The 27,289-nt window shown below is 35.3% G+C and overlaps 1 protein-coding gene and 1 pseudogene across 3 annotated transcripts in view; one reads left to right on the top strand and one right to left on the bottom strand.

The window, feature by feature from the left end:
• The window catches only part of ATR (ATR serine/threonine kinase), a 90,972-nt gene that overhangs the window by 5,516 nt on the left and 58,167 nt on the right, over positions 1–27,289 (top strand). For 2 of the 3 annotated variants that reach the window (XR_005377105.1, XM_038571106.1), the window contains exons 3-18: positions 575–724; positions 2,753–3,630; positions 4,635–4,813; positions 5,304–5,495; positions 6,950–7,128; positions 7,635–7,787; positions 8,377–8,569; positions 8,798–9,060; positions 10,548–10,738; positions 10,825–10,925; positions 11,092–11,263; positions 12,363–12,533; positions 14,571–14,765; positions 16,461–16,646; positions 23,640–23,732; positions 25,938–26,068. Coding sequence is in view for 2 of the 3 variants with exons in the window: in XM_038571106.1 (XP_038427034.1) it covers positions 575–724; positions 2,753–3,630; positions 4,635–4,813; positions 5,304–5,495; positions 6,950–7,128; positions 7,635–7,787; positions 8,377–8,569; positions 8,798–9,060; positions 10,548–10,738; positions 10,825–10,925; positions 11,092–11,263; positions 12,363–12,533; positions 14,571–14,765; positions 16,461–16,646; positions 23,640–23,732; positions 25,938–26,068 (3,427 nt within the window). In the remaining variant the exon portion in view is untranslated. Of the gene's footprint in view, positions 1–574; positions 725–2,752; positions 3,631–4,634; positions 4,830–5,303; positions 5,496–6,949; positions 7,129–7,634; positions 7,788–8,376; positions 8,570–8,797; positions 9,061–10,547; positions 10,739–10,824; positions 10,926–11,091; positions 11,264–12,362; positions 12,534–14,570; positions 14,766–16,460; positions 16,647–23,639; positions 23,733–25,937; positions 26,069–27,289 lie in introns of those variants that run through there. The other variant, XM_038571107.1, reaches the window with a different exon arrangement.
• Positions 22,307–22,622, bottom strand: LOC119865408 (annotated as a pseudogene).

Here is a 27,289-nt window from a genome sequence, read left to right as displayed (position 1 = left end):
CTTATATAAATTTTATGAGTTAAATCGCTGTCTTTTCCATATGTAAAACATTACGCTAGCATTTCTCTCCATGTAGTTTTAAATTTTTTTTTTTTATAAATTTATTTTTATGATAGTCACAGAGAGAGAGAGAGGCAGAGACACAGGCAGAGGGAGAAGCAGGCTCCATGCACCAGGAGCCCGACGTGGGATTCGATCCCGGGTCTCCAGGATTGCGCCCTGGGCCAAAGACAGGCGCCAAACCCCTGTGCCACCCAGGGATCCCTTTAAATTTAGAGTTAGTATTTATGATAGTTACTATTCAGGTAAGGTAAAGGTTTTTTTCCCCTCAGATTCTAGTACAGTGCCAGGCGTATCATAGGTCTTTAATCTATATTTGATAAATGAGTATATAATAGATGAATGTACAGGATTATTAAACATTTAAAATTAGAAAGATAGGATTGTAGAGTTTAGTCCCATTATCATGAGCACTGTCTTGGACACAGTTCTGGTCACCAAAATCTAGTTTTTTAACAAAAAGACTGCCGTTTAATTTGTCATGACTCTAAAATGAATCTTTTTTTTGTTTTAGTTGCTCTAGAACTTGTAAAGAAAACTGACTCTCAGCCAACCTCTGTGATGTTGCTTGATTTCATCCAACATATAATGAAGTCCTCCCCACTTATGTTTGTAAATGTGAATGGAAGTCAAGGGCAAAATGAGGCCAAAGGCAGTTGTATTGGTAAGTCCTGTTATTTGTGCATTCATTTGCAATTGGTTGTATGAAATCTGCCCTCTTCTGCTCTTCTGAAATATACATACATACATATGTATTTATACATAATTTGGTCAAATTTGCTATAAATTTAAGGGAGCAAAAGGGTAATGGTTAGTTTTATTTTATGCATCCTAATTGTTTTCTTTTGTTAAGAATGGAGCAGAAATAATCATACTTGTTTATTTGCCATTGAACACTTAAGTAGTTTTCTTTTTTCTGTTTTTGATAATTTCTTTCTTCTAGATCAGGCATTAGCAATCTGTGGCCTATAAGCTGGCTGCCTGTTTTTGTAAACAAAGTTTTATTGGAAAATCCATGCTTTTACTCATTGTATTTTTGTCTATAACTAGTAGAAAGGCAACATTGAATAGTTGACACGGGGCCATATGGCCCTCACGCCTAAAATATTTCCTGTCTAGCCCTTTAAGAACAATTTTGCTGAGTCCTAGATGTTGAAGCTTTTTTCTAGGTTTAACCTTATTTTCCCTATTACTTTTGTCCCTTTATTGGTCTTCTTGTAAAGAGATGTAAAGCAAATATCTTTTTTTTTTCTGGTACAATGCATAGGGCATTTAAAATTTTTTTACTTGAATTTCAGTACCCAACTTTGATAGCATGTCCTCCAAAAAGTTTTTTTCTGACCGGTACTCCTGACTGCTTGCCCTAGCTCTGGCTTACTTGCTCCCTCTTTATGCTCTGTTAGTACAGATATTCTGCATTTCTTCTATCACAGTGATTACTAAGCTGGATTATAAATAACTCTTTGTCTATATTCTTTGCCACATTATTTTATTTTATTTTTAAAAATATTTTATTTATTCATGAGAGACACACAGAGAGAGGCAGAGACATGGGCAGAGGGAGAAGCAGGCTCCCTGTCAGGAGCTAGATAGGGGACTCGATGCTGGAACCCCACGATCACACCCCTGAGCCAAAGCCAGTTGCCCATCTGCTGAGCCACCCAGGTGTCCCTATTTTATTTTATTTTTAAGATTTTTTATATTCATTTGAGAGAGAGAGTGAGAGCATGGGCAGGGTGAAGGATCAGAGGGAGAGGGAGAAGCAGACCCCTCTCTGAGGAGGGAGCCTAATGCCAGCTGATCCCAGGACCCTGGGTCATGACCTGAGCCAAAGCAGACACTTAACTGACTGAGCCACCCAGGCACACCTTTGCCACCTTTTCTTTTTTTTTTTTTTAAACATAATTTTCTTTTCTTTTTTTTTTTAAGATTTTATGTATTTATTCATAGAGACACAGAGAGAGAGAGAGGCAGAGATAAGGCAGAGGGAGAAGCAGGCTCCGCAGAGAGCCTGACGTGGGACTTGATCCAGGGTCTCCAGGATCACGCCCTGGGCTGCAGGTGGCGCTAAACCACTGCGCCACCAGGGCTACCCACCTTTTCTTTTTTTGAACAACAGATCATGACCCATTAGTAGGTTATAAAGATAAAATATAATAGACTAGGAAATATTATATTACATTGCATGTGATAAATACTTTCTCATGAAACTTTTGTTTCATGTATTTAAATAAAATAAATATGCATATGTAGACTGAGTCATGGCATAAAATGTATCTCTTAAGTTTGAGAAACTGTATTACAGGATTCTTGAGTACTATGACTATTTTGTTTTTGTACACCTGGGACAGAGTTGACAATAAATGTTTGTTGAAGAAGTGATAATAGAACCATTTGTTGAACTTCAAGCACGATGCTGAGAATTTCAGCTTATTTGATCCTCATGGTAACCCTCATTATTCCCTTCTCATAGATGAACTTACCAAGGTTCAGAGAAATGAAAAGTTCATACAACTTCTAAAAGCTAGGACTTTGACTCCAAAATTGGTATTCTGAACTACCATGTTTCCATTGTGTAGGGATTGTTTTAGATTTTGTTAGTGTTATACTTTAAAAATGACTCATCAAGGATTTAGCAAATTAATTAGCATTTCTGATGTGCTTATTTATATTTTTTTTGTTTATTTCCAAGAATTCAGTAATTGGATCATAACGAGACTTCTGCGGATTGCAGCAACTCCATCCTGTCACTTGTTACACAAGAAAATCTGTGAAGTTATCTGCTCATTATTATTTCTTTTTAAAAGCAAGAGCCCTGCAATTTTTGGAGTACTGACAAAGGAATTACTCTATCTTTGTGAAGATGTGATTTGCCTCCACAGAAAAAATGCAGTGGGACACTTTGTGGAATGGCCAGTGGTAGTTAGCCGATTTTTAAGTCAATTAGATGAACACATGGAATACTTACAGCCAGCTCCTTTGCAATTCATGAACATGCAAAATTTAGAATTTATTGAAGTCACTTTATTAACAGTTCTTATTCGTATTATTGCAATTGTGTTTTTTAGAAGGCAAGAACTCTTACTTTGGCGGATCGGTTGTGTTCTGCTAGAATATGGTAGTTCAAAAACTAAATCCTTAGCAATTAGCCTTTTAACTGAACTCTTTGAGCTTGGAGGATTACCAGCACAACCAGCCAGCACTTTCTTCAGCTCATTTTTGGGATTATTAAAACATCTTGTAGAAATGGATGCTGACCAGTTGAAACTCTATGAAGAACCATTATCAAAGCTGATAAAAACACTATTCCCCTTTGAAGCAGAAGCTTATAGAAATATTGAGCCTGTCTATTTAAATATGCTGCTGGAAAACCTCTGTGTCATGTTTGAAGATGGTGTGCTTATGCGGCTTAAGTCTGATTTGCTAAAAGCAGCTTTGTGCCACTTACTGCAGTATTTCCTTAAATATGTGCCAGCTGGGTATGAATCTGCTTTACAAGTCAGGAAGGTTTATGTGAGAAACATTTGTAAAGTTCTTGTGGATGTGCTTGGATTTCAGGTGGATGCAGAGGTAAGTCATTTTTAAGGTTACTTGATTAGTATGTATTTTGTTTGTAATATAAATGTATGCATATATGTAAGATGTAATAATGAGAAAATAGAATATCTTTAATAATAACATTCAAGATGGAATGTTTTTTTTTTTTTTTTTCCACAATCCACTTTGGTTCCTTATTATGGACTTTAACTTTGGTATGAGAAGGATTTGTTCACTAAGGTGGCAATGAACTGCCAATGTAGTAGAATGTTTTAAAGTAGAATTTGTGAAGCGTAAGCATGTTTAGTGCATTCATTATTAACTAGAATGGAGCCGTTATTAACTTAATTGCAAAGACCTCGAGCACTTACCTAGATTTTATTTTTGACAGTGTATAGTCCATCACATTTAGAAAACCTATGGGGGAAAAAAGAAAATCTATGGGTACATACTAATAGTCGTGTCAAATTATACCTTTTTTCTTGCTCAGACTGTGAGAGACAGCATAATAAAATGTGCAGTAACTTGAGTAAATATTTTATCTGTAAGTCTTGCTGGATTTGTAGTATGAAAGGGATTAGTAATTCCTTTATAGAGTTTTTCTTTGTAGCACTTTTTAATAAAGATTTTATTTATCTGAGAGACAGAGAGAGAGCATGAGCAGAGGGAGGAGCAGCAGAAGGAGCCTGACGTAGGGCTCCATCCCAGGACTTTGGGATCATGACCTGAGCTAAAGCAGACACTTAATCCACTGAGCCACCCCAGTGCCCCACTTTATATCATTTTGACAGAAAAACAAAGAATTTGTCTTTTTAAGACTTTCAAGACTATAGAACCATAGTTCTAGATATAAAATCATATATATGTCTATTTATAGATTATGAAATTATATAGATTGACTTAGGTCTTTGTTTTACCTGATGAGACTCTGACAATAGTTTACCTTATTAGAAAACTTAAAACCTAATGAATTTTTACAGTCTTTGAATAACATATTTCCTAAGACATAGTTTTTTAAATAATTTTTACTTTCTCAGTATTTGTTGGGCCCACTTTATGCAGCCTTAAAAATGGAAAGTATGGAAATCATTGAGGAGGTTCAGTGTCAAATTCAACAGGAAAACCTCAGCAGTAATAGTGATGGAATATCAGCCAAAAGGCGTCGACTCAGCTCATCTCTGAACTCTTCCAAAAGACCACCGAAACAGACTGAGGAGTATGGCCTTCATTCAGTTTGTATTTAGTCATTTAATAAAACTTCATTCACTTTAAAAGTCACATTTAGTTAAATGCTTTGACTTAAATACACAGCATTTGTTCTTTCTAAAGGTAGTCAAAGGAATGCTTAAAATACTTTAATAATTACAGTCCATTCTAGTGTGAAAGATACCATGGCTACATATGGTTACTTAAAAAATTTTTTAAGTTTTTACTTGCTTATCTAATTTAGCTTCTTAATATCTAAAAAAAGTCCCTGAGATTATACATTCAGCAGCAATTTAAAATGTTGACAAATAAACTTTTGTATGATGTGATCAAAGAATTTGCATATTTCACTTTGCACTGAAAGTTGTTTTAAATATACTGTACTATAAATCTCAGTAGTTGGCATCGCATGTTATCTTTTGTTTTAAATATTTTTCACTTTGGAACCAAATTTATATTAAATATTAATATCTTTATATTATGGTTATAATTAATTACAGAATTAAACATGTGGATATGAACAAAAAGAGCATTTTATGGAGTGCACTGAAACAGAAAGCTGAATCCCTTCAGATTTTCCTTGAATACAATGGTCTAAAGAATCCTGTTATTGCAACTTTAGAAGGAATCACTATTGTCCTCCAACTCACTGCTCTATGTACTGTTCATTGTTCGCATCATAACATGGACTGGTAAAACAACTTGTATTTTCTGAGTGGATTGTCTGTAACAAATTTGGATTTATTGCTTTAGGAGACCTCATTATTTGTTCTATTTGTGTGACCTTAGAACAGATTTTCAGTGAAATGAAAGAAATTTGTTTTTTATTGATTACCTGCTAAATGATGGGTACTGTATTAAGTGCTATATATATATTATTTAATCTTTATAACAGTTCTGTAAGTCAAGTGCTATTATACCTACTTTACAAATTAGAGATTGAGGCTTAGAGAAATTGAGGCCTGTTGGTTTGTATATTGGTCTATATGCACAGGGCAAGGAGAGATTGAAGAAAGAGGCAGACCACCCCAGATTGGTAGGTGGCAGATTTTGTAAGGGAGCTTACCTACAGAGTTTGTCTTCAGCAGTTGTGAAAGACAAACTGATCTCTCAACTCACCTTCTAGAATCCTAGAAGTTTATATGGAGGATTAATGGGGTTAAGTCATGTATTCAGTCCAGATGGTCTCAACACCACCTTACTCTCAAGGCTAAGTCCTTGGAACAGCTCCCACTGTGGGACCAGTAGGCAGAGTATACATTCCAAGGACAGGAAGGGGGGTTAAGGAGACTCTGATGGCCGGATCCAGTTTGAGGGTCAACTAGTGGTTTCATCCTTTGGATTACTTCCTGTAACAAGATTCTTTTTGCCTAAGCTAACTTCTGGGCAAAGTACTTTGTACTTTTCTAGAAAGTAGCAGAGCACATTTTTATTTAACTCAAAAGCCAGTGTTTTAGTCAAACCGTCAAAACATTTCCCTTTGATAGGAGTAGGGATTTAGAACTCATTAGAAGTATCTTTTCAGTTTAGTATTCTTTTTTTTTTTTTTTTTTCAGTTTAGTATTCTTAATATGGGTTGATTAGTCTATTAGAAGAAACAAGTGTGAATTTTCTCTGAAGATTTAGTCTTAATTTTACTAAGTTACAGACCAAAACTCTTGTTAGATTTTACATGATCATTCTGTATTTTTTAATTCTTTTAACTAGCCAATAAAAAATTATGAAGGACATTTTAAAGAAACTATATTAATTCAGACTGCAGTAAATTTGGAATTTGAGGCAACTTGAAGGAATAGCTGATTAGGCTGCAATCTACTCTTCTGTTATAAAGAAAATGTTTACTAAGCCAGTTAATAATGATGCAGAGATATCTTCTGTCATTTTTAAGCCTGGTGATACCACATTTAAATATCCTAGGATAATTTTAGTTACCAGATCATAAGAGTGATTTAGACTGACATAAAGAGATTAAACTTAAAATAATAATGCATATTAATTAATTTGCATATATTTACTTTGAATTGGTTTAAACTATTAGTTTTATACTCAAAATTTCTTTTGGCTTCCTTCAATATTAGGTTGGACTATAACAAAATTGATTGTAATTCTGTGTCTTAAAATGTATTAACTGCAGCCATAATTTTAGGGACTGTCATCAGAAATGTAAGAAGAAACCTTCAGTAGAGATAACTTGGATGTCTTTGGATTTTTACACAAAAGTGCTTAAGAGCTGTAGAAGTTTGTTAGAATCTGTTCAGAAACCTGACCTGGAGGCAGTTATTGATAAAGTGGTGAAAATATATGATGCTCTGATTTATATTCACAGTAAGTATAAATATAAACAGTAGAATAAAATAACCTTTAAAGATGATCAGTATTGAAATAGGCTTTCTCTTTGCCTAAGGCCTAAATGCACAAATGTTTGGAATACCCAACAGTTTTTTCTTGATTTTAGTTCTAGTTCTATTTCAGTAATTCAGTAACTAATTCAGTAATTTCTAACTTCCAAGTTTGTGTAATACTTGGATTTATTACTCTTTTTCAGGTAATAGAAGTTACTTATAACTATTTAATTTTTTTATTTGAGATTTTCTGAAGAATGTTTTATGATCCTTCTAAAAAATGCATGGATGCATATTTTTATAAAGTCACATTTAATTTCTTTGGGTTCACAGACCCCAGAACATCATCTCTAATTAAGAATCTTTGTTTATTGAATGCTATAATTCCACTTGATGTTTAGAACATTTATTTTTATTGAAAAAAAAAAAGACAGGTAAGTATGATTAAGGAAAAAGATATAATTAATCACCTGTCCTGTGTTTCTACAGTGAAAACCTCATTTGAAGATCATATTCTAGAAGATTTATGTGGAATGCTCTCACTTCCATGGATTCATTCTCATTCTGATGATGGGTCTTTAAAGTTGACCACATTTGCCACTAATCTTTTAGCATTAAGCCAGAGGATTTCAGATAGTTACTGTAAGTGGTCACAAAATTCTATGTGTGTGGTTTAACTCCTCTCTATATGGGATGTCTAACACATTGCTGTCTTTTCAATAATTAAAAGAGGAAGTACATTTTTAACAATTCAAAAAGGAGTTATATTTGTAAAAAGTAACAAATTGAACAAATTATTGGATTTGCATATCCCTATATCTATTCTGCAACATTGCTCTGCAAAGATGCCATTACAGTTTACATTCCTCTTAGCAGAATATGACACTTTGTCAGACTTTTAAATGTTTGCTGTCAAAAAAAAAAAATGTCGAGGTAACTAAAAGAAATTATTTTTGCTTCTGATGGGTATGATTTTTAGTTGCATTTCTCTGGTTATCTAGTAAGATTGTACATACATCTTTTTCAGTGTCCATGCTTTATTTTTGAAAAAGGAGCTTTTGATTAAGTATTATTTGTATTTTAAATGTTACTTGACAAATAAATAAATAAATAAATGTTACTTGACTTTACAACAAAAAATAAATATGTATATAAACTGAGTATGTGTTTTAATATATATATAATATAATTAACATTTAGAAATCTTGTTTAATAGACTTAATTTTTTCAGCACCACAGGCACAGTCACGGTGTGTGTTTCTTCTAACTTTGTTTCCAAGAAGAATATTCCTTGAATGGAGAACAGCAATTTATAGCTGGGCCCTACAGAGCTCCCATGAAGTAATCCGGGCTAGTTGTGTTAATGGATTTTTTATCTTATTGCAGCAGCAAAATTCATGTAACAGAGTTCCCAAGATTCTTATGTATGTATTAATATTTTAATTTGAATATATAACTTGATTGGAAAGATTATACTATATGTGAATATATGTATATTGCTAGATATATAGAGAAAATGTTGCTTTTAGTTTTGGAGTTCAAATTTTCTTCCTTCTAGGCTTTGTCTTACCATTACTTTTGCCCTAAATTAAGCAAGACTAGTTAGACCACAAAATAAAGTATAATTAGTACCTTCTCTTTTTTCTCCCCAGAGATAAAGTCAAAGATGATTCTGACTTTGTCAAGAGAGAATTTGCCTCTATCCTTGGTCAACTTGTCTGTACACTTCATGGCATGTTTCATTTGACAAGTTCCTTAACAGAACCTTTCTCTGAACATGGATATACTGACCTTTTCTGTAAAAATCTAAAAGTTGCATCTCAACATGAATGTTCATCTTCTCAACTAAAAGCTTCCATTTGCAAGCCATTCCTTTTCCTATTGAGAAAAAAAACACCTAGTCCAGTGAAACTTGGTGAGTGATTTATTATGATTTATTAAATATTTAAAATCTTTTAAAACTCTTTAAAGTCAGTGATAGAATTAGCTTGAAGCCTTACAAAATTAAATATGCTTGATAGGTTCAGTAGTCATGTAATGATTACTTATAAAAGGATGTCTGGTATTAGACTATCACAGAACTAAAAAGGGAAGTAATTTTTGGATTTTTATTTTTTTATTTTTTTAAAATATTTTATTTTATTATTTATTCATGAGAGACAGAGAGAGAGGAAGAGATACAGGCTGAGGGAGAAGCAGGCTCCATGCAGGGAGCCCGATGTGGGACTCAATCCCGGGTCTCCAGGATCATGCCCTGGGCTGAAGGCGATGCTAAACTGCTGAGCCACTGGGGCTGCCCAATTTTTGGATTTTTAAATGATGATTTAATTTGGTAGTCTACTTGGGGATACCTGGCATTTGGTTCAGTATCGTGAGGTTCAATATTCTATATCCTCTTTAGTGATACCAAGGACCTTCCTAATGTGTCCCCTGCTACACTACCTTGGACCTCAGAACTTCACATTATTAGATACTTTGCCCAACCGAGGACTATATACAGGTTATATCTTCTTAGCCATTTTCCAATGGTAATGGTCTACGAGTTTGTTGAAAGCACAAGATTTACATGAATACTTGTGAGATCCATTTGTTTGGGTATAAGTGGCAACTGTTCTCAAGTTTTCAAAATAATATATAATAGGTAGTTTTTAGAACTCCCCAAATCTTATAAGATTAACAGTAAGGCAAAGATTGCCCTTAGTTCACAGTTCTTCGGATTAGTGAAAAATTTTTCTAGAGGGTGGAGAGGAGCAGAGAGAGGGAGAGAGAGAATCTCAAGCAGGCATCACACCCAGCGCAGGGCGGGGCTCAGTCTCATAACCCTGAGATCATGACCCGAGCTGAAATCAAGACTCGGACACTTAGCCAACTAAGCTACCCAGGCACTGCAGATTAGTGCAATGTGCTTTGAAGTCCATCTTGGTAAAATATAATGATCCACAAAATCTAAGTGACTAGTCATTTAGAACTTAAAAAAATCTAGGGGCATCTGGGTGGCTCAGTGGTTGAGCTTTTGCCTTTGGCTCAGGGTGTGATCCTTGGATCCTGGTATCAAGTTCCACATCAGGCTCCTCACACAGGGAGCCTGCTTCTCCCTCTACCTATGTCTCTGCCTCTCTCTTGTGTGTCTCTCATGAATAAATAAATAAAACCTTAAAAAAATAAAAATAAAAAAATCTAGAATTTATTTTAGATTCAAATTACTTATAACTTTTATTAGGTATTACATAAATTTAAATTTGTAAGTATTTTAATCTTCCACAATTCTGTGTGCTCTACTAATTTAAATATTGACATTATAAGGCAAGTTAGAATTCTTTGTATATTGTTTATGGGTAATTTTACTGTAAAACTTTGATATTTCATGTGTTAAATTGTGCATTGTATGCTCTCACCCTTTAGCTTTCATAGATAATCTATATCATCTTTGTAAGCATCTTGATTTTAGAGAAGATGAAACAGATGTGAAAACAGTTCTTGGAACCTTATTAAATTTAATGGAAGATCCAGACAAGGATGTTAGAGTGGCTTTTAGTGGAAATATCAAGCATATATTGGAATCCTTAGACTCTGAGGATGGATTTATAAAAGAGGTTGATAGTTTCTTATTTTTAAACATTTGTATTTTCATTAACCTGCTCTAAAAAAATTCTTTAACTAATTAATTTTATTATTCTAGCTTTTTGTCTTAAGAATGAAGGAAGCATATACACATGCTCAAATCTCAAGAAATAATGAGTTGAAGGATACCTTGATTCTTACAACAGGGGATATTGGAAGGTATACTTGGCAGCAGTTTTATACTTTTTTTGTTTGCCTCATGTTAGAAATGGTGGTGTGATAGATGTGATATTATAGAAAGAAATGTGATATCAAATGTATATTTTTATGGGTTTCCATTTATATTTGAGACATTGACAATAACTTTTTTTTGTTTTTTTTTTAGAGCAGCAAAAGGAGATTTGGTACCTTTTGCACTTTTGCACTTATTGCATTGTTTATTATCCAAGTCAGCATCTGTCTCTGGAGCAGCATATACAGAAATCAGAGCTCTAGTTGCAGCTAAGAGTGTTAAACTACAAAACTTTTTCAGCCAGTATAAGAAACCCATCTGTCAGGTGAGAGTCAGCATTGGCCTTGTCTATAGGAAATAGCAGTACTTTGCAAGAACTTAAAAAAAAAAAAAAAAAAAAAAACCCACCAAAAAACTGTATATACATATTATTTGTCTTGCTTTAAAGGATAATATTTTTATTTATTTTTTAATTTTTTAAGATTTTATTTATGTATTAGAGAAAGAGAATGAGAGCATAAGCAGGGCGATGGGCAGAGGGACAGGGAGAAGCAAATTCACTTGCTGAGCAGGGAGCCCCATGTGGGGTTTGATTCACAGGACGACAGGATAGTGATCTGATCCAAAAGCAACTGTTTATTAACCCACTGAGCCAGCCAGGTGCCCCTAAAGGATATATTTTTTTTTAATGATTTTTTTAATGATGTATTCAGTGTATTTAAGAGAACCTAATCTTTGAGTTTTAGATATTATGATCTTGGTCTGAAGATGTGTATTATAAATGGGAGAGGAGAAAAATCCTCTTATATTGAATTATTATGCCCTGTTGTTAATCTGTTAAATGCTTCTCTGTTTTAGCCTTTTAGTGATGATAAACTTTTTTATGGCTTGATATTATGGATAGCGTTTGTTTTAAAAAAAGTTGTTTCAATTCATGGCTGAAAAGTTAAGAAATGTTAATATACTGGCTTTGCCCTGTTAGTAGTTAAGAAATTTAAATTTCTTAACTAAACATGGTTACTCCATCTGTAAAAGGGAGGTTATGACATAATCTACCTCATTAAAGTTTGTTAAGGGATCCCTGGGTGGTGCAGCGGTTTGGCGCCTGCCTTTGGCCCAGGGCGTGATCCTGGAGACCCGGGATCGAATCCCACGTCGGGCTCCCAGTGCATGGAGCCTGCTTCTCCCTCTGCCTATGTCTCTGCCTCTCTCTCTCTCTCTCTCTCTCTCTCTCTCTCTCTGTGACTATCATAAATAAAAAAAATAAAAAAAAAATTAAAGTTTGTTAAATAAAAATTGAATGAGCTAATTCAGGTAATATGTTTAGAGTGCTGATAAGGTCGATAATGTCCTTTATGTTAGCTTAGAGAGTATCTGTTAAATTTCCTTCCTTGTATGAAAATTAACAGATTGTTTTGCTCTAGTTTTTAGTAGAGTCCCTCCATTCCAGTCAGATGACAGCGCTTCCTAGTACTCCGTGCCAGAATGCTGAGATGCGAAAACAAGATGTGGCTCACCAGAGAGAAATGGCTTTAAATACCTTGTCTGAAATTGCCAATGTTTTTGACTTTCCTGATCTTAATCGTTTCCTTACTGTAAGTTGTAAAGTGTAGTTGACTTACTTGAGGTTTTCAATTCATATTTTGTGTTTATTCCATTCTTGTCTTATTTTAAAGAAAAACTGGCAAGAACATTGAGGAGCTTATAGATCCTAGATGTTCAGATTTACATGTTTTCTTTTGACTTTGATATAATACTGTTACTTATAAAATTTAAGTTCATATTAATTTGAGTTATTCTATATGGTTAGTTATTCTGAAAGGTTAATACTAATTGATTAATGATAACTAATTCAGTTGACTGAATCCTTATGTCTTCAGTGCTATGATTGGTTCCATTGGTAATGCACAGTCTAATATCATTTTTACTCCTAAGACATTAGAGTAATTTAGTACAAAACTATTGGTATTTTTGACCTTCTATGATTTCAGATGACAGTTTGTAGTGTGGAGTGGCTTAGAAGTCTTCAAAATGTCATTAGGGTTGAGGTTTGAAAGATGGATAAGGTAGATTCTCTTCTTCTTACCTTTTCCCAAGGGCAAAGTTATGGTTACCCTTAATAAGTTAGAATAGGGATTCATACTGTCAAAAGTGAGTATTTCTCCCTATTATATTACTGTATTTTAAACAAACTTAAACTGCCTATAAATTGCTCAAATCCTAGAAGGAAATATGATAGTATACAATAAGGATTATAAAGATGTTCTTACCTTTTTATTCAGTAATTTCACTCTGGGAACCAAAAAGTACAGGTGTTTATTGCAACATTTTCCTAACAGCAAAACTAAACAAAACCCTGAAAAGAAACTGTCTAATATTAAGGTTATAAACTATTATGGAACCATTAATATAATAATTATTAATACTTTGTATACTACCTTAAAATGTTGTATCAGTCTTGCATGATTAATATTAAGTTGAAAGATATAATACAAGTAAGATGTAAGCATCTCTGAGGGCAGGACCTGTCTTGTTTACTGTTATGTCTCCAGTATCTAGGATAGTGACTGACATGTAGTAGGTGTTCTTTAGATACATGTTTACTGAATAAATGAAAGGCCAACCATTTTTTGTTTGGAATTTTTTGTATATTTGTATATTTAATGAATAAGATCTTAAAGGAAATAGACCAAAATCAAAATAGATTTTTTTGCCATGTTTTGATGATGTGTTAAAATGGTTTTATTAATATTGCAGCATCAACTTTTTTTTTTAAAGACTTTACTTATTTATTCATGAGAGAGACACAGAGAGAGGCGCAGAGACACAGGCAGAGGGAGAAGCAGGCTCCATGCAGGGAGCCTGACGTGGACTCGATCCCGGCTCTCCAGGATCACACCCCGGGCTGAAGGCGGCGCTAAACCGCTGGGCCCAGGCTGCCCCAGCATCAACTTGTTTTGTTTTGTTTTGTTTTGTTTTGTTTTGTTTTCAGCATCAACTTTTTAATTAAAATGCACAAGGGCAGCCTAGGTGGCTCAGAGGTTTAGCACCACCTTCAGCTCAGGGCGTGATCCTGGAGACCCGGGATCAAGTCCCATGTTGGGCTCCCTGCATGGAGCCTGCTTTTCCCTCTGGCTGTGCCTCTGCGCCTCTCTCTCTCTCCCTCTCTCTGTGTCTGTCTCTCATGAATAAATAAATAAATAATATAAAAAAAAAAGAAACTTAAAATTTTGTATATATGGTTACTCTTGCTTGTTGTCTAAATCCTAGTTAGCCCAAATAATAAATCAAACTTGAAACTTCTGCCTTAGAGCATGAGTATATTTTAACACATACCTATGAAAAATTATTTTCTTTACATATATTAGCTTATACTTATACATTAGCTACAGTGTGAACTCTGTGCTATCAGGGATCTTGGCAATTTTTTTGTATCAGTATCTGTAGTTTCTGAATCATAGTAGATGTTCAGTAATATCTGTTGAATGAATAAATGGTAAATCTGAAGTCAAGTATGACATTTGGACTACAATTTTATTTGGCATTTTAAAATATTTTTGCACCTAACTTATGTGAATATGTTATTACCTGGGCAAATGTACTTTTTAGTAATTGTAATGTTTCTTTTTCAGAGGACATTACAAGTTCTGCTACCTGACCTTGCTGCCAAAGCAAGCCCTGCAGCTTCTGCTCTCATTCGAACTTTAGGAAAACAATTAAATGTCAATCGTAGAGAGATTTTAATAAATAACTTCAAATATATTTTTTCTCATTTGGTCTGTTCCTGTTCCAAGGATGAATTAGAACGGGCCCTTCATTATCTAAAGGTAATTAAATGTATATATTTTACTCTTTTGTTTAAATTAGCATTATAGGAAAGCTATTGTAACATTCTTGTAGAAAGGAGAGTGGGTAATTTATAGCATATTCTATATTAATATAAGTACAAATAGTATTATGTAAGCAAGCTTTGTTTTGGTCCTAGAGGAGCATATTAAATAAATTATTCTTTTGTTATTTTCTTTGATCATTTCACCATTATGGCATATTGGCATATGATAATCATCCATTCATGGATCAAGTTCTCAAATCATTTCATTTCAGATTTTTTTTTTAGTTTATTTTTTAGTAATCTCTATATCCAGTATGGAATTCAACTCACTCCTCCAAGATCAAGAGTTACATGTTCTTCTGAGTGAGCCAGCCAGGCACCCCTCATTTTAGAATTTTTGGATTGGACCTCTAAGTTGGCTAATGATATTCAAATAATTATATTTACAGAAAGAGGCAGCCTCAACTATGGCATAATGTTTGTGTTAGTTATGTAGTGCCCAGATTACAGTTGGGCCCAGTGTTTTACTCTTTTTTAACATTTATAGCTTATACTTCTTTTTTGGTGTCATACTAGCAATGTATTTATCTATCTATCTATCTATCTATCTATCTACCTATTACTATTTATTTATTTATTTATTTATTTATTTATGGAGAGCAAGTAGGGGGGTTGGGGGAGAGAATTTTTTTAAGATTTTATTTATTTGAGAGTGTGCACGTGAGCATGAGCAGTGGAGAAGGGCAGAAGGACAAGCAGACTCCCCACTGAGCATGGAGCCCAACACATGGGGCACCAGGCTCTATCCCAGAACCCCGAGATCATGACCTGAGCTGAAATCAAGAGATGCTTAACTGACTGAGCCAGCCAGGCACAGTAGTAACAATATCTCCGAAAAAATATGAGTCTAAACAGAAACAGGAGAATCTGTCAGATATGTATATGTGACTACTATTTTCTGTGATGTTAATTTATTTCATGTGTTTCATGATATGGTAGCAATAGATTTCTTTCCACATGAGAATTATTGAATATTGAGTGTGTGTATTTATTTTGAGAAAGAAAATCTGTATTGTAGAGGATGAATGATAATATTTTCCTACATGTCAGAACTTTACTAAAGAATTTCATTTAGTCTTCATAGTTATCCAGTGAGATAGATGCCATTATTTTTCCATGTTATAGTTATCCAGTGAGATAGATGCCATTATTTTTCCATGTTATAGATGACAAAACTAAGGCAGAAAGAGGTCAGATAAAAAAAAAAAAAAAAAAAAAGAAAGAGGTCAGATTAGGTAACTTGTACAGGTCACAGCACAACTAACAAGTGGCAAAGCTGGAATTTAAATTCAAACAGTCTGACCAGGAAGACTGCTCTAAGCTGCTATTAGTAATATTTTCACCCAAGAGTTATGTATGTATGACTAATGAATCGGTGATATTTTAAGAAAACTGGGACTTCCTTTTTAAAATTTTACTCGAAAATAAAGTCTGATCACTTTTCTTCATTACTAGCTCATTGGAGACCTACCAGGAGAAAATGAGATTAGAATCCTTTTCCAATGCCTTTTTAAAAATACCATTAGTTAATCTTGTCAGATGATCTAGATCTTCTGATTTACTGATAGTGTGTTAACAATATACTTATTTCGAAAAGCCTATTTTTTTTTTTAATGTGTCTTTGGATTAGAATGAAACAGAAATTGAACTGGGGAGTCTATTGAGACAAGATTTCCAAGGATTGCATAATGAATTATTGCTACGTATTGGAGAACACTATCAACAGGTTTTCAATGGTTTGTCAATACTTGCCTCATTTGCATCTAGTGATGATCCATATCAGGGCCCCAGAGAGATCACATCACCTGAACTAATGGTAAGGAGTGTTTAAACGGGTTTTTTGTTCGTTTTTTTTTTTTTTTTTTTTTTTGCCTTTTTGTAGCTTAATTATGAAATTGGAGAAACAGGTATTATATGCATTTTCCAAATGCTAGAGATTTATTTAAATTTCAAATTGGGATTTTTATTTTGAAAAGGTTAATGATTTAAATCGCATGGTTACAGCAAGGTATTAACATATATTAGTGTTGAAAAATATGTATTTTGAAGTGATTGTAGATTTTATTTTGTCACTGGGTAGAACTGTTCAAATTAACTTTTTTTCACTACTTTTTAACTATAGATTAGAATATACATTTGTGACTCCCCCCACCCCCTACTCACATCTGCCTGTTTGGCCCAACATACTAACTTTATAAGTTCTTTTTTTTTTTTTTTTTTTTTTATGATAGTCACACAGAGAGAGAGAGAGAGAGAGAGAGAGAGAGGCAGAGACATAGGCAGAGGGAGAAGCAGGCTCCATGCACTGGGAGCCCGATGTGGGATTCGATCCCGGGTCTCCAGGATCACGCCCTGGGCCAAAGGCAGGCGCTAAACCGCTGCACCACCCAGGGATCACTTTTTTTTTTTTTTTTTTAATAAGTTCTAACTATATTTAAAATCCATTGTTGTATTTGAGGGAGTTAGAAGATCTGTTATCCCTTTTATCTTTTCCTATCTTAAGTTTTTATGTGTAATCACTTCTTCATGTGAAAAAATATATATAAATCTTCAGGCTTACTATTTTTTTTCTTTTGATTGCTCTAATTCCTTCAAGAGACTCAGAGGGCTATTAGCAAAATATCTTGTGAGGTTTCTATCTCTTTCTCATTTCCCACGCATTCTTTGTTTTAATCTAATTCTGTTCTATTTCACTGAAATTCTTATCCAGGTCAAAAACAGTCTTTCTGATGTCAAATCCAATGGTTACTTCTCTTTTCCTATCTTCTTTAACCTTTCAGTAATGTTCAATACAACTGACCATTCTTTCCCTTGTGGCTTATGTCATACCACACTTTTTTTCTTTTCTTTTCTTTTTTTTAAACTGCTCAGTCTTTATAGGGTCCTACCCTCTTTATCCTTTAAATGTTAGATTGATTCAGGACTATGTAATTGAATTTTTTTCTCTAGTGACATTCTCTCCTTAAGGGAGAGAGTATCTAGTCTCATCTGGTCCTTTGCTTAATATGGTTTATATTTTGATGACTTCATAGTTGTGATTTCCATCCAGACCTCTCCTGAGCTTTGGACCTGTGGGTTTATACAAGTTAGGTCCTGGCAGGAAACAGATGGCTCACATAAATGTTTTACTGAAAATAATTTGAAGAAAAGGCTATCTTCATTGTCATGGGCAAAGTTAAGAGAACCAGTAGGGAATGTTAAGGAACATAGGGACTAGGAATAGCAGAAATTTTAGGCTCCCCTTAGTCCTGGCCAAGGAGAAATGGTGTTACCAAACCTAGTTGAAAGCTTAGAGCCATGGTGCAGGGAGAGAATTGTCATTGTAGAGCGATGTGGACAGTGCCCGAACCACCTCAAAACCCAGAGGGAGCAGGAATTATAAATCCCATGCTCTCTCCTCTTGATCTATGTTCTCTGTGGTGCTTCCTGTTGACTGAATTCATTGGGAAACCAGTTGAAAGGGATCTTGAATAATGAAATCTGGTTAGCCTCCCAGGCATAGAGCACGGCAGACAATGGATCTGAAGGTGAGAGGGGTTGACAAACTGTCCAACTTTCTCTTTGTCATCTCTACTTACCTATCTTTTATGCATCTCAAATCAGTCCAACATAGCATGTCTATTGGAAATCCTTATTTTCCCTCCTCAACCTGTTTTTCTCCTAGTCTTTCCTATCTCAGGAAATGGAACATGTCTACCTAGTTGCTAAATTAAAACTTGGGAGGCATTCATGAACCCTCCAGTTTCTTCATCCTTTATTATTAAGTGCAAATCCTAGCAAGTCTATCTCCAAAGTATATTTTTCAGTCTCTGCTGCCACTCCCCTCTTATAAGTGACCAACTTCTTTCTCGGGGACAGCTGTAAAAACCTCCTAACTTTACTCTCCTTTCCCACGTCTTTACTCAGTTATTTATTTACACAACATTTGAAGTGTGTTTTTTTATATATATAGCTTAAACTCATATCGTTCCCCTGCATAAATTCCCTTTATGATTTTCATTGCTCTTAAAATCTATAAAACTGTATGTGGAGTACCTTTCCACCTTCATTGTGCAACTCTTTTCTTCCTTGTTTCTTTTGTTGTGTGTTTTTTTTTTAAGACCATTTATTTTTTTTGAAGTTTCTCAAAATTTTATTTTATTTTTTTAATAATAAATTTATTTGTTATTGGTGTTCAATTTGCCAGCTTACAGAATAACACCCAGTGCTCATCCCGTCAAGTGCCCCCCTCAGTGCCCGTCACCCATTCACCCCCACCCCTCCCTTCCCTTCCACCACCCCTAGTTTGTTTCCCAGAGTTAGGAGTCTTTATGTTCTGTCTCCCTTTCTGATATTTCCTACCCATTTCTTCTCCCTTCCCTTCTATTCCCTTTCACTATTATTTATATTCCCCAAATGAATGAGACCATATAATGTTTGTCCTTCTCTGATTGACTCATTTCACTCAGCATAATACCCTCCAGTTCCATCCACATTGAAGCAAATGGTGGGTATTTGTCATTTCTAATAGCTGAGTAATATTCCATCGTATACATATACCACATCTTCTTTATCCATTCATCTTTCGGTGGACACCGAGGCTTCTTCCACAGTTTGGCTATTGTGGACGTTGCTGCTATAAGCATCGGGGTGCAGGTGTCTCGGCGTTTCATTGCATCTGTATCTTTGGGGTAAATCCCCAGCAGTGCAGTTGCTGGGTTGTAGGGCAGGTCTATTTTTAACTCTTTGAGGAACCTCTACACAGTTTTCCAGAGTGGCTGCACCATTTCACATTCCCACCAACAGTGTAAGAGGGTTCCCTTTTCTCCACATCCTCTCCAACATTTGTGGTTTCCTGCCTTGTTAATTTTCACCATTCTCACTGGTGTGAGGTGGTATCTCATTGTGATTTTGATTTGTATTTCCCTGATGGCAAGTGATGCGGAGCATTTTCTCATGTGCGTGTTGGCCATGTGTAGGTCTTCCTCTGTGAGATTTCTGTTCATGTCTTTTGCCCATTTCATGATTGGATTGTTTGTTTCTTTGGTGTTGAGTTTAATAAGTTCTTTATAGATCTTGGAAACTAGCCCTTTATCTGATACATCATTTGCAAATATCTTCTCCCATTCTGTAGGTTGTCTTTTAGTTTTGTTGATTGTATCCTTTGCTGTGCAAAAGCTTCTTATCTTGATGAAGTCCCAATAGTTCATTTTTGCTTTTGTTTCTTTTGCCTTCGAGGATGTATCTTGCAAGAAGTTACTGTGGCCGAGTTCAAAAAGGGTGTTGCCTGTGTTCTCCTCTAGGATTTTGATGGAATCTTGTCTCACATTTAGATCTTTCATCCATTTTGAGTTTATCTTTGTGTATGGTGAAAGTGAGTGGTCTAGTTTGATTCTTCTGCATGTGGATGTTCAATTTTCCCAGCACCATTTATTGAAGAGGCTGTCTTTCTTCCAGTGGATAGTCTTTCCTCCTTTATCGAATATTAGTTGACCATAAAGTTGAGGGTCCACTTCTGGATTCTCTATTCTGTTCCATTGATCTATGTGTCTGTTTTTGTGCCAGTACCACACTGTCTTGATGACCACAGCTTTGTAGTACAACCTGAAATCTGGCATTGTGATGCTCCCAGCTATGGTTTTCTTTTTCAATATTCCCCTGGCTATTTGGGGTCTTTTCTGATTCCACACAAATCTTAAAATAATTTGTTCTAACTCTCTGAAGAAAGTCCATGGTATTTTGATAGGGATTGCATTAAACGTGTAAATTGCCCTGGGTAACATTGACATTTTCACAATATTAATTCTGCCAATCCATGAGCATGGAATATTTTTCCATCTCTTTGTGTCTTCCTCAATTTCTTTCAGAAGTGTTCTATAGTTTTTAGTGTTCTATAGTTTTTGGTGCCTTTCTTCAGTCTCATTGTTAGTGTATAGAAATGCCACTGACCTCTGGGCATTGATTTTGTATCCTGCCACACTGCCAAATTGCTGTATGAGTTCTAGCAATCTTGGGGTGGAGTCTTTTGGGTTTTCTAAGTAGAGTGTCATGTCATCGGCGAAGAGGGAGAGTTTGACTTCTTCTTTGCCAATTCGAATGCCTTTAATGTCTTTTTGTTGCCTGATTGCTGAGGCTAGGACTTCCAGTACTATGTTGAATAGCAGTGGTGAGAGTGGACATCCCTGTCGTGTTCCTGATCTTAGGGGAAAGGCTCCCAGTGCTTCCCCATTGAGAATTATATTTGCTGTGGGCTTTTTCTAGATGGCTTTTAAGATGTTGAGGAATGTTCCCTCTATCCCTACACTCAAGAGTTTTGGTCAGGAATGGATGCTGTGTTTTGTCAAATGCTTTCTCCGCATCTAATGAGAGGATCATATGGTTCTTGGTTTTTCTCTTGCCGATATGATGAATCACATTGATTGTTTTATGAGTGTTAAACCAGCCTTGTGTCCCGGGAGTAAATCCTACTTGGTCATGGTGAATAATTTTCTTAATGTACGTTGGATCCTATTGGCTAGTATCTTATTGAGAATTTTTGCATCCATGTTCATCAGGGATATTGGTCTATAACTTTTGTTGTGTTTTTTAAACAACAAGCTTTCTCAAGCTTTTTCCTGCTTCAGAGTCTTTGCCTTAGTCTTTTTACTTGGAATAATCTCTTAGATCTTTCTCATTCTTTAGATCTCAGAATTTTCTGATCACCCTATCTAAACTCTCACATCCCAGTTCTTCCCTATCATGTGATAATGGTATTTTCCTTATAGCTTTTATCATAACCTTATTTACATATTTATTTCATATCTTCTATGAGTCTCCCATGTAAGCTAATAGGAGGAAAGTGTCTTTGTTTACTTTGTACAGCTGTACCTGGCACAGGGTTCTAGGCATACTTAATAAATATTTGGTGAGTGGTAGATTAATGAACTATTGTTTAAATGCAAGAGCTTTAAAAATAGAATGTTGACAGACTGTGAGTGTCATATATATCTTCATTTCTTTTAAGAAACATGGACTGGAACCATGCAATTAGGAATTGTGGCTTGTTAAGCTTAAATTGAGTCTTAATTCAAATCAGAAGTTTGCAAATTAAATGTAGTTTTAGGCTTGACAGATGATTCTCTGTGCTTGGCAAGAGAAAAGTTTATCCCAGTATCTAATCTGGAGAGACAGGTTGAACACCTCACTTACTCTCTAGTATGTGCTAATACACACCTTCCTACCCTTCTCCCTTTGGCAGTATAGGTAATCTGGAGATCCCTAAATCAGGTGCCTCAATATCAAGCAATGTAACTTTCTTCTAGAGTTCAAAGATACTTTGCTACTCCTCCCCAGCTCTTTTTCTTGCTCCCTTTCTTGCCCGTATGTAAATATTTTGAATATTTTTCTTTGCAGAGTACTCACATTCCCAGTTTATAATAATATTAACAACTTAACACTTTATTCTTTTTTTTCCCCCCAAATTCCAAAAAGGATTTATTACATACAGAGGAAAGGGGTTTAATCCTTCTTGGCTGCTGCTTTCCTCCTGGCTGCTAGGACATTGCTCAGCTCTTTTCTCTTCCTCTTGGCATGAATGTGTGTCCCCACCCTTTTCTTGATGATCTTGAGGGTGCACTTATCCTTGGAGACCTTGAGAGGCTCCACTGCATGTCACCGTAGGGAGTAAAGCTGCACACCTCTCATGTCGTGTCCCGTGTGAACTTGATGTGCTTGATGAGGTACCTGTGACTGCTGCTGTGCCTTGGCCTGCTGTTGTGCCTAGTCACCTGTGGCCCTTGATGAGGCCCATGGCCACAGAGTAGTACAGAGCCATGGCTGCTGCTTCTCAATGCCTTCTTCAGCAAAAGCAGCACATTACTATATTATTAGTGCTTAATGCATGTTATTTTATTTAATCTCTACAACAACTCTGTGCAATAGGTCTTCTCATTTTATAGACTCAGAGGAGTTAAATAACTTAGGGAAGTAACTTAACCCAGCATCACACACTGGATAAGTCAGAATTGGGATTCAAACCCTGGTTTGGCTTAAAGCCAATACTCTTTCCTCTAGGACCATCTTATGAGAAAGACTTAATCCTCTTCCCTTCAGGAGACCCAAAGTGCTATGGTCAGTGAAATGTGTTGATTTCCATGGCCTTGTTACCCCTCTACCACTGTTGTCTCAAAGGATTTTGACCCTTGAGTCAGACCATTGTTCTGGCAGGTTAGTTTTTCCTTTGTAAGTACTCTTTTCCCCCCTCATCTTGGCTCTGAATGTTCTAGATAAGGACAGTTACTTTGTCTTTATCTGTTCTTCTTTTTTTTTATTTTTATTTATTTATGATAGTCACAGAGAGAGAGAGAGAGAGGCAGAGACATAGGCAGAGGGAGAAGCAGGCTCCATGCACCGGGAGCCCAACGTGGGATTCGATCCCGGGTCTCCAGGATCGCGCCCTGGGCCAAAGGCAGGCACCAAACCGCTGCGCCACCCAGGGATCCCTCTGTTCTTCTTCTTAAGTATTTTCTTCACTCTGGGTCCTTATGTGAGTCAATCCTGAGGATCCCATGCCAGCACATTTCATAATTCAAAAGCTCATGATTTTCTCATTGTAAAATACTGTTTAATCATATTTTGTCAGGGTGTTTATAAACCAATTTCACTAATTTTTAAAATACTAGATGTAAAAATATACTTTTATAGAAAAATCTACCAAATGCTTATTACTTCCAATGTTCTATCATAAATAATATAGAAATAGAAATGATGTTAAATAAATTGTTTAATTTATGAAATTTGATCTTTGTAAATATAATATCTGTTTTATGTTTTTTTTTTTTTTTTTCACTAGGCTGATTATTTGCAACCTAAGTTGTTGGGCATTTTGGCTTTTTTTAACATGCAGTTACTAAGCTCCAGTGTTGGCATTGAAGATAAGAAAATGGTAGGTAGTGATGATAAATGGCAAAGTTTTAGAATTCATATAGAATACATAGGGGATATGACTTCTGCTTATAGCTACAAACATTCAAAGATAAGAAATAATCAAATATGTGATATTCTGAATCCTTCTATTCCTTTATAAGCTTTTGGGAAGTCTAAAAAAAGGAATTATGTCACTTACAGTGTTTTTGTTTATAAAGCCAGTTTTAACCCAAACTGGCTTAAAAGAATTTATTGGCTTTGTGACTAAGTGTCCTTAAGAATAATATAGCTTTGAGTATAACTTGATTTTGAACACAGTGTTCTCAGAATTTATCTCTTAGCTCAAATTCCCCTGGATTGGCTCTATACATAATAGCCAGGTGATGACCCCAATTAGCTTCTAAGCTCATGTCAGCACATCACTTAGCTCAGTGGGGAAAAAAAAGACCAGCATCTCTGATGGCTCAAACAAAAGTTGCGTAATTGAGTTCATTAGTCCAAATTGTTGTGTTGTAAGTCATGGCCCATGCTGGGTTTTTTTTTTTTTTGTTTTGTTTTGTTTTGTTTTTTGTTTTTTGTTTTTTTGTTTTTTTAAGATTTTATTTATTTATTCATGAGAGACACAGGGAGAGAGGCAGAGACACAGGCAGAGGTAGAAGCAGGCTCCATGCAACGAGCCCGATATGGGACGCGATCCTGGCATTCTGGGATCACGTCCTGAGCTGAAGGCAGATGCTCAACCGCTGAGCCACCCAGGTGTCCCCCAATGGCGTTTTTAAAAACCAAAAATGTTAGCTTACATAAAACTGAGTAACTTCAGTATTTGTCACTTTTTGTTTATCTTTTTTCTCTATCCTTTTTTTTTATTTTTATTTTTATTTTTATTTTTTATTATTATTATTTTTTAATTTTTATTTATTTATGATAGTCACACAGAGGGAGAGAGAGAGAGGCAGAGACATAGGCAGAGGGAGAAGCAGGCTCCATGCACCGGGAGCCCGATGTGGGATTCGATCCCAGGTCTCCAGGATCGCGCCCTGGGCCAAAGGCAGGCACTAAATCGCTGCGCCACCCAGGGATCCCTATCCTTTTTTTTTAAAGGATTATATTTACTTGTTTGAGAGAGTGAAAGAGCAAAAGCAGGGGGATCAGGGAAAGAGAAGCAAGCTCTCTCCCGGAGCAGGGAGCCCCATGAGTGGTTCTATCCAAGGACCCTGGGATCATGACCTGAGCCAAAAACAAACGCTTAACAGACTGAGTCATCCAGGCACCCCTGTCAGTTTATGTTTAACTGCGTTTGACACAGTGAAGTTTAATTATGACTGCTGTAACAGTTGATCACCATTGGAAATTTTTGTCCATAGATTAGGATGGAATTTTAGACACTCATTAAGTTTCCATTGCTTCCCATCTCTGCAGTCAGTAAAATTATAGAAAAAAATCTATGAGAGGAAGCTTTTATTTCAGTATATATTCTTCTCTTAATAAAGGAGCCAAGAAAGACATAAAATATTAAGCTATTTTCAGAGCTGATACTTATTCTGTTGGTGTCAACTGGTAATTTTAATCTTCCAGACAATTTCTATTCCATCTCTATGGAATCTTTCTTATTATTATCCTGAGTGAGAGAACGATCTCCAATCTAAGAAAACTATAGTTTGTGTTTTAAACCATAAAAAGCTTGTATGTTTTGGCACATAGTTAAGGTTGAGTAGAGAGTTTCTTTACACTTTCATTAGAACCTAGAGCTGTTGATACAAGTCTGATTCTATGTTCTACACACAATAAAATGTATATTATTTTGTGGGTATGTCATCAGTCTTATTTTACTAAACTTGGTTGTTTTGCAAAATTCAGAGCATCTTGAAATTTGTACCATTAGGACAGAAATGCATGTGTTGCATAATAGTTTGGGGATGAATATAAAGAAAACAATAGGTATTATATTCTTAATAAATTTGAAAATTATTCTTCTAGAGGGCCATGAGGACAAAAATAACAAGTTACCTTCACAAGAAAAAACACACCAGAACTCAGCTTATATTTCTCAAATTCATAATTCTTACATAAAAATCTGAACAAAATGAACTGGCCAACATTTAAACATTGTGTTGCCAGAGAATAGGTACTACTCTGAGATGTGGGTAGGATCTTGTCCTTAGGGTCCATCTACTCCTGCTGACTTGTTTATAGGCTTTATTTTAAAGCCCTACTTACTTTATAGGCTTTGAACAGTTTGATGTCTTTGATGAAGTTGATGGGACCAAAACACGTCAGCTCCGTGAGGGTGAAGATGATGACCACACTAAGAACTGGCCTGAGATTCAAGGATGATTTTCCTGAATTGTGTTGCAGGTAGATTCTAAATTCATTAGAATTTTGCATTTCCCAGTAGCACTAACTTGAATTCTTACCTCTTTGAAGGATTCAGACTATAAATAATTATGATAAAAAGGATATTTGTATCGAAAGGGAATGTGTTTACTTGTTTAAAGACAAACTAGTACGAAATCTTTTAACATATTGGGAAGTAGAGTAGTATAATGAATCCCTCTATACCTATTTTCCAACCTCAGTAGTTCTCAGCATTGCTAATCTTATATTAATCTACCCTCCTCCACCTGTTTTATTGTTAGTTGGAATGTTTTAGAGAAAACTCCAGTATCGAATCATTGTACTTGTAAACACTTCAGATGTATCTAATGGATAAGGCATTTTAAAAAATACAACCATAATAAATTACTATGATTAGCAGAATTAATAGGAATTCCTTAATATCATCTTAAACTCAGTCTATATTCAGATTTCCTCAATTGTCTCAAAGATATTTTTCCCAAAGGTGTTGGTTAATTTGAATCGGAAAACAAATAACATGCACGTGTCACATAGTTGGTTGTTTGGCCCTTACATAAAATCTCTTACAAACAGATTTCCATCTTTAAGATCCTTCCCTACACTTCTTTTAGGCCATTGAGATTTTGGCATGTGGGATTCCTAATTTAAATTAATATGATTTTAATATTACTTCTAAAACACTCCTGAATGCAGTTTAAGCTTCTTGAAGGTCCCTTTATTTATTTATTTACTTACATATTTTATTTTTTTTAGAGGTCTTTTTTGTCCTTAGACTGTGCTTATTGGAAATGGAGAGTCAGAATAACATGTATTAAAGTTATGTGGAGTAATTCTTTCCCGTGTACATGTGCCACCAACTTGATATTCAGTTAGGTTGTTTCAGTTTGTTTAAAATTTTTTAATAAAATATTTATTTGAAAAAAAAAATAAAAAATAAAAAATAAAATAAAATATTTATTTGAGCAAGAGACAGAACAAGAGCAGGGGGAAGAGCAGAGAGGGACAAGCAGACTCCCCACTGAGCACAGAGCCTGATGCAGGGCTCAATGCAAGGCTGAATCCCAGGACCTTGAAATCATGACCTGAGCTTACATCAGACGTTTAACCAACTGAACCACTCCTCAGGTGCCCCTACTTTTTAAAGATTTTTAGAAGTCGCTTTTTCCCCTTTTTAATTTTAAATTTATGTAAAACATAAACATTATCTGAGATTCTGATTTG

The sequence above is a fragment of the Canis lupus genome, chromosome 23 (genome assembly GCF_011100685.1).
Source record: "Canis lupus familiaris isolate Mischka breed German Shepherd chromosome 23, alternate assembly UU_Cfam_GSD_1.0, whole genome shotgun sequence".
Lineage (NCBI taxonomy): Eukaryota > Metazoa > Chordata > Mammalia > Carnivora > Canidae > Canis > Canis lupus.
The sequence above is the reverse complement of the archived record's forward strand: the minus strand, read 5'-3'. Positions and strand labels throughout refer to the sequence as shown.